Source organism: Piliocolobus tephrosceles, chromosome 14 (genome assembly GCF_002776525.5).
Source record: "Piliocolobus tephrosceles isolate RC106 chromosome 14, ASM277652v3, whole genome shotgun sequence".
NCBI classification, from domain to species: Eukaryota; Metazoa; Chordata; class Mammalia; order Primates; family Cercopithecidae; genus Piliocolobus; species Piliocolobus tephrosceles.
The window spans coordinates 1322008-1329034 of record NC_045447.1 but is presented as its reverse complement, the minus strand read 5'-3'; the positions used below and the strand labels follow the sequence as shown (position 1 = coordinate 1329034).

General features: G+C 63.2%; 1 protein-coding gene across 2 annotated transcripts; it reads left to right on the top strand.

Annotated features, from left to right (window-relative positions):
• Positions 1 to 2374: 2374 nt before the first annotated feature.
• Positions 2375 to 6071, top strand: LCN12 (lipocalin 12). 2 transcript variants are annotated; one of them, XM_023227693.1, is made up of 6 exons: positions 3269 to 3382; positions 3835 to 3971; positions 4376 to 4455; positions 4524 to 4640; positions 4830 to 4931; positions 5940 to 6071. In XM_023227693.1, exons 1-6 carry the CDS (start codon positions 3269 to 3271, stop codon positions 5966 to 5968), a joined length of 579 nt encoding a protein of 192 aa, XP_023083461.1. In that variant the 3' UTR covers positions 5969 to 6071. The 2 variants fall into 2 exon arrangements, 1 of the variants encoding a protein (XP_023083461.1); XR_002734818.1 differs by adding an exon at positions 2375 to 3051 and having other exon boundaries at positions 3261 to 4455.
• Positions 6072 to 7027: the final 956 nt, after the last annotated feature.

Below are 7027 nucleotides of genomic sequence, written 5' to 3'. Positions count from 1 at the left end.
AAAAAAAAAACTATGCAAACTGGCTGGGCACAGTGGCTCACACCTTTAATCTCAGCACTTTGAGAGGCTGAGGCAGGAGGATTGCTTGAGGCCAGGAGTTCAAGATCTGACTGGGCAACGTAGTGAGACCTCATCTCTATTTTTAAAAAAAGCTTTTTAATCTGTAGAAACTAACATTTAATTGTTAGCAGTCTTGCCCAAGACCTGCAGGGTCAGTAGTCCAGGACTGTCCTGGGTGCCCCTCGCCTTGCCTGGACGTGAAAGTGCTGTGTGGGGCCCCGGGCGCCCCTGGTCCCACAGGCAGGGCTGACAGTAGGGTGCCATGCTCGTCCTCCCTGCCCACGCAGGTGCTCAGAGGGACAGGTGGCCAGGACTCCTCCATGTGGGGACGAGGCACCCTCTTCCCTGCCACGCGCCAACCACCCCTGCCTCCCCACCCCCACCCCCAAGGGGCCTCCCAGCGCCCAGGACCATGTCTGGGAAAAGGTCTTTCCTGGGGAGTGGGAAGAGAGACGGGAGGGTGGGTAGAGGATAGGCCGGGAGTTTTCCGGGAACGGAGGAACACGCAGTGGAGGGGACGTCTGTCCTTGTTGCTGTAGGGGGAGGCAGAGATGAAGGCGATGGGTTGAGGGGGGTGCCAGGGAGGGAAGCAGAGAGAAGAGAGGACCTGATGGGAGGGCTCGGTGGGAGAGGCCCCAGGGACAGGTCCCCACGGTGGGCTGGGGGTCCAGGGTGCTGAGTGGAAGCAGCGGTTTCCCTCCCGCCTCTCAAGGACGCCCTGCAGCAGGTGCGACTGCTCCTCCCCGTGGCACGCAAGCTCCCGGGCACCGCCTCCCGCCTCGGCCTCCCAAAGCGCTGGGCTCACTGGCGTGTGCCGCCGCGCCCGGCCCTCCCCACCCAGGCGGTGTGGAAGGCCGAGGGCAGAGCCAGGACTCCCCCGGGCGCGCGGCAGGTTCCCGAAGGCCCGCGTCCGGCAGGGCCCGTTCCGGCACCGCCGGCCCAGCCAGGCAAAGGCACCTGCAGGACCCTCATTGGGCGGCGGGGGTCACGTGCCCGCTCTCCACCAATCACGTTAGACGGGAGGAGCAGCACCTGTGACTGCCCCGCGGTGGCGGGGGGAGGCTCCCCGAACCCATTGTCCTGGTTTGGAGGCTCCTGCTGGGGACGTGGGGGGCACCGAGGTTAACGGCAGCAGCCAGTGACTACCTGGAGGCACACACAGACCCCCAGGGTGGCAGGAGTGGGTCTGGGAGAGGGGCCATGGGGCCTGAGGCACTTCTTGGAGCCCAGGGACGCCCCTCTGTGTCGAGGACTGGGCCCACCCGACCTCTGCTGCTCAGTCTCCGTGGGGCTCGGGCTGGCCAGGAAGGCCCAGTTTTCCTCCCGTAGGGCCCTGCATGGGCGGGGTCAGTGGTGGGGACTGTGATCCCAGATCTCCCCAGTGCCCTGCGATAAGACGGCTCTGGGAGGGGTGCCTGCTGAGCTGAGAGCAGGACCCTGGGGTGGCTGACAGCTGCTCCTAGGCTGGCTTGGGCCAGGGGGGTGGTGGAGAGTCCAAGGCTCCTCTGGGGAGCTCAGGGGAATGAACAGATTATTTCCAACTTTTCTTTTCCTGGGCCAGCCTCCTGAAATGCTGGCATTGTGCTGGGAAGACAAGGCACAGCAAGCTGCCCTTCTATGTGGGCAGTGAGGCCTGGGACGGAGCCCAGCCCTGGAGTCCTGAAGTCCTGGGGGCTGGGTTCTTTGAGTGGCCAGGCTTGGGCTGTCACCCAGGGCAGGCTGTCGAGGCCCAGGACACCTCCTGGGATGAGCCCAAGTCCCTTGTAAGCAGGGCTGGGTGAGGGGAAGAGGTGGCCAGGACAGGGAATCTGGAGTGGGAAGGGACGGCCAGGACAGGGAATCTGGGGTGGGAGGGGGCGGCCAGGACAGGGACCTTGGGGGGAGGAGGTGGCCTGGGCAGGGGCTCACAGACCAGGCACACCATGAGTGGGAGGCCCTTGGCTCACCCTTGGTGACCCCGTAACATGGAGCCCAGCACCCAGAGGCTTCAGCTACCTGTGTGGATTTGAGGAGAGGTCAGGAAGGGGACTCCACTCCCTAGCCCCGTCGTCCAAGGAGTGCCAGGGCAGCTAGAAGCCCCAAACCTGTCAATGCCCTCTCTGCCAGCACTCTTTTTACATTTTATGTTTATATTTTTAGAGATGAGATCTCACTCTGTTGCCCAGGCTGGAGTCCGGTGGCACATCATAGCTCACTGCAGGCTTAACCTCCTGGGCTCAAGCAGTCCTCCCACCTCAGCCTCTCAAGTAGCTGGGAGCACAGGCGTGCACCACCACCCCGCGCTAATTTTAAAATTTTTTTGTAGAGATGGAGTCTCGCTGTGTTGTGCAGGGTGATGTCAAACTCCTGGGCTCCAGCAATCCTCCCGCCTTAGCCTCCCAAAGTGCTGGGATTATAGGCATGAGCCTCTGCGCCTGGCCTACCAACGCTTTCTTTCAGGCAGGGCCAGCAGGGGGTGCCCACTCCCGTTAATGGGGCTTCCCAGCCCTGCCTCTCCCTCTGGGCAGAGACTGCCTTTGAAATGCCCCCAGCCGTCCTCACCAGGGTGCCTGGGTGCTCTGCAGGCCCCAGCCTCCCTACTTGCCTGCTCAGGGCACCTCCACCCCGACCTCATGGCCACAGGGCCCCTCCCTGGTCCTGTTCTTGCTCCAGGGCCACGGCCCACGCTGTGGTTCAGGCATGTGCAGAGCCGGGCGGAGTGGGGCGGGGGGGCGACTGGCAGGCCCAGGCCCTGCAGGGGAAATGCCCAGGTTTGGCCACAGCTGGGCCCTGTCCCTTATGACTGCTGCAGGTCATGCTCTCTGCCTGAGATGAAACATTCTGTGACAGGGTGGAATGCTGGGGAAGGCTGCGTGGGGCCTCTGAACCCCCAGCATGGAGCACTCGGAAGGGGGCTGAAGGGGTGCAGGGCCTCAGGAATGAGAAGATGAGGTGGAAGGTGGACCTGGGGGCCCCTCCTACCCCACCTGGCTGGAACCCAAGAGACCGTAGGTGGGTGGGTGGTACCTGAGGAGAGCCCGCCCCACACAGCCCACCCCAAGCCTGCCCTGGGCACCACCTCTCCTGCCAGTCCTGAGGAGGGAGGCAGAGGGGCACACCCCCTTGGGAGGGGCACCTGCTGGGTACGTGCATGAAGAGGGGGGTCTCTGGGTCACCTGCCCATGGCCACTTCCTTCTCGCTATGCCCGTCGGCCCAACAGCTGCCAGGATGAGGCTGCCATGTGGCTTGTGGCTGTGGCTTTCCTTGCTGAAAGTCCTGCAGGGCCAGACCCCAACCCCCCCGCCGCTCCCGCCCCCAATGCAGAGCTTCCAAGGAAACCAGGTACAGGGGTTTTGAGGGAAGGAGAAGCAGCCGGCTGGGTCTGAGTGCAGGGAGAGACTGGTGGCTGAGCAGGCCTGGGGATGCTGCCCAGAGAGTCAGGACCAGCCCTGCTTCCAGGAGGGCCTGGGCGGGCCCCCGACCTCCAGCAGAGGAGGGCCCAGCGCAGACCTTCCTGGCACCAATTCCCTACCGTCACCCCCGCCCATCGCTCCCTCTGTGCCTGAGGGGAAACTGAGGCTTAGGAAGGCCGCCCAGCCACTGGCCAGGGTCACCATGTCCCTGCCAGACCCAGGGTAGGCTCCGGTTCTTGCCAGTGTCCCTGGCGCCGGCCCAGCCGGGAGCATTGCTTTGTGAGGGGTCCAGAAGCTGCCAGAGAGGGCAGGAGGGGGCTCCTGACCCTGCCCACCACCACCCCTGCCTCCCACCGCCCCTGCCCAACGCCGCCCCTGCAGTTCCAGGGGGAATGGTTTGTCCTGGGCCTGGCGGGCAACAGCTTCAGGCCGGAGCACAGGGCGCTGCTGAACCCTTTCACCGCAACTTTTGAGCTGAGTGACAATGGCCGCTTTGAGGTGTGGTATGCCATGACTCGGTAAGTGGCTCCCTGATGTTCCAAGCAGGTGAGGAGGATCCTGGGCCTGGGTCTCCGTCGCCAGTGGCTCAGGTGCGCCATGGGCCCTGTCCCAGCATGAGCAGCTTCATGACTCTGGCTGCTAATGACCAAACCCAGCTGGGAAGTATACAAAAAAGCATGGGCACTGGGTGCGCTGGCTCACACCTATAATCCCAGCACTTCGGGAGGCAGAGGCAGAAGGATCACTTAACTCAGGAGTTTGAGACCAGCCTGAGCAACATAGTTGGATCTCCTCTCATGAGACTTGGCCACTCCCGCCATGGGTCCCTCTGAATGAGCGGCTGAAATCTCCTGGGGGGCCCACCTTGGCATGGAACTGCCAGCTTCCGGAATCTTCCGCCTCCACCCGTCCCCTCCCACAGAGGCCAACACTGTGACACGTGGTCTTATGTGCTGATACCGGCAGCCCAGCCCGGGCAGTTCACGGTGGACCACGGTGCGGGTAAGCCGGTCACAGGAGGGAGGGACGGGGCGCTGGCCCACAGGGACGTGACGTCTGTGCTCCCTCAGAGCCTGGGGCAGACAGAGAGGAGACCTGGGTGGTGAACAGTGACTACACCCAATTCGCCCTGATGCTGTCCCGGAGACACACGAGCAACCTGGCCGTCCTCAGGATCAGCCTGCTGGGTGAGCCCGCCACCCCGCCCTGGGCCCGTGTGTGGCCCTAGAGACACCTCCTTCTGGGCTTCGGGTCAGACCCTGCCTCCCCACCCCGCCTGGAGTGACTTGGGGGCACAGATAGTTCAATCTCCCACCTACCCAGCCCCCAACCCCCTGCCAAGTGCCCAGACCCACGCTGGGCTCCCTGGGCTGCAGGCAGGAGCTGGTTGCTACCTCCCGGGACACTGGACCAGTTTATCTGCCTGAGCAGAGCTCAGGGCCTCTCGGATGACAACATTGTCTTCCCAGATGTGACCGGTAATGTGGCCCACCTGCGGGCATGCTGGGCATTAGGCACGGGGCCCGCAGGAGTGAATTTGGTTGACCCTAGAGGGGCTGGACTCAGTGTCTGCCCAGGGAGCTCAGTCCCAGCCTGCACTCAGGGGTCTCAAGGCTCCTGGGTCCCTGCCCTCAACCCAGGCTCTGAGCCACCTCCTCTCGCCCCGGGTCCCCTGTCCCGGGCCACCTCCTCATGCCCGGGTCCCCTGTCCCGGGCCACCTCCTCATGCCCCGGGTCCCCTGTCCTGGGCCACCTCCTCCCACCCCAGATCCCCTGTCCTGGGCCACCTCCTCCCTTCACCCATCCCTGCTCACAAGGAGCTTAGACTCATCCCAAGAGGTGCCCTGGACCTCAGCAGCCTGCCCTGGGTGGCAGCCCCAGCCTGGCCACTCAGAGAGCCCCAGCCCCCAAGGCCTGACTCTTCTTGTGGGAGGGCGAGGTCAGCCTGAGCCCCTCCTCTTCCTGGAGGGATGCCCACCATGCCCTTCTGATTCCTGCCTCTGGTCCTTTACATGTGCATAACCACAGGCACACATACTCACGCATGAGCAAACATGTACACACTGGCACATGCCTCCACATGTGAACACCTACTTACGCACATGCCACTCACACTTGCACACATGCTGCCTACCCATGCACAGACACACGTGTTGGTCTGCACACACCTGTATGCACCTGCACACTTGCTATGCCAGGCCTCCTGGGTCTGCAGTGAGTCTGGGCATGGGGACAGACAGGGCCAAGTGAGGGGCTTCCTGAGGACCTGGGACTGTTGGCAGGGGCAGCCGCTGTGGGTCACATCTTCTGCCCTTCTCAGCCTCCCTCGCCACCCCCTTCCCCTAGACCCGATGCTGGTCCCCTTTCTCCCTCCTGCTCCTCACCCGAAGCTACTTGCCCCTCCTTTGTGCCCTCCCTTGCTTCCTCCTGGGCTCTGTCCCCTGCTCCCCCTTTGTCCTCCGTCCCGACTCCATCTCCCCCACCAGGCTGGTCACCCCAGGCCAGCGTCTGTTGAAGGATGAAGTAGCTCCTGCCCGGCCCGGACCTGCCTCACAGCTGCGCGAGCTCTGCCCTCCTCCACTCTCAAACCTGAATAAATGCACCATGACCAGTCCCGGAATGTGACCACTGTGACCTTGGGGTGGGCAAGGAGACAGGAGCAAGGAGACCACTGACCCTGTAGGGCTGCAGCAGCTCCTCTGGGCACACTACGGCCCCCAGCTGGCTCTCTCTGGCCAGTGTGTGTGAGTGTGTCAGTGAGGGCGTGCACACGTGTGTTCACGCGTGAGTCTTTGCCCATGGTTGCAGGTTGTATAAGGTCGTTTCCAGGCCAAGGCTCCTCCATCCCTGCCCCTTGGGCCCTCGGCTATGGAAGTTCGTAGGTGCTTCTCCACCTCCACCCTGGTCAGCACTCAGGGCTGCCGTGCCAGATGCAGCCGGGCTGGGGCTTGCCCCGGGAACGCTCAGACCCCGAGCTGTCCCAGGCAGCAGCCACTCTGTCAGGGAAGCTGGCCTGGAGCTACCAGGGCCCCAGGACAGGAGGAGGGCCTGGTGCAGATGTCCCAGCCTGGGAGAGGGGATGCAGCGACAAGCAGCCTCAGGCTGGAGCCTGCTGGGCACAGAGACACAAAGGGTTTGAAGCCTCAACCCAGACGCCCGCTCCCAGCCTCAGGCCCCCAATCCTGACTGTACACCCTACAAGATGGCTACATTCGGACGCCCACCCCCACCGGCCAGCCAGAGCAACCCACTTCTCAGCCCTCTGATGTCTGTGTCCATCTCGGCCCCCACTGTCCTACGGGCAGGGAGAGCAGGACACTGCCCAGGGCAGCCATGGACCCTAGTGGTCTCTGGCCCTGCTTAGAATCCTTCTATCGTCATGTGCGCCAGCTGCTGGGCAAGCTGTACAGGATCCAAGCAGATTCTGGAATGGGTGGATGGATGGCTGGATGATGGGTGGATGGATGGATGGATGGATGGATGGATGGTTAGATGATGGGTAGGTGGATGGATGGATGGATGGATGATGGGTGGGTGGATGGATGGGTAGATTAGTGGATAAATGGATGGATGG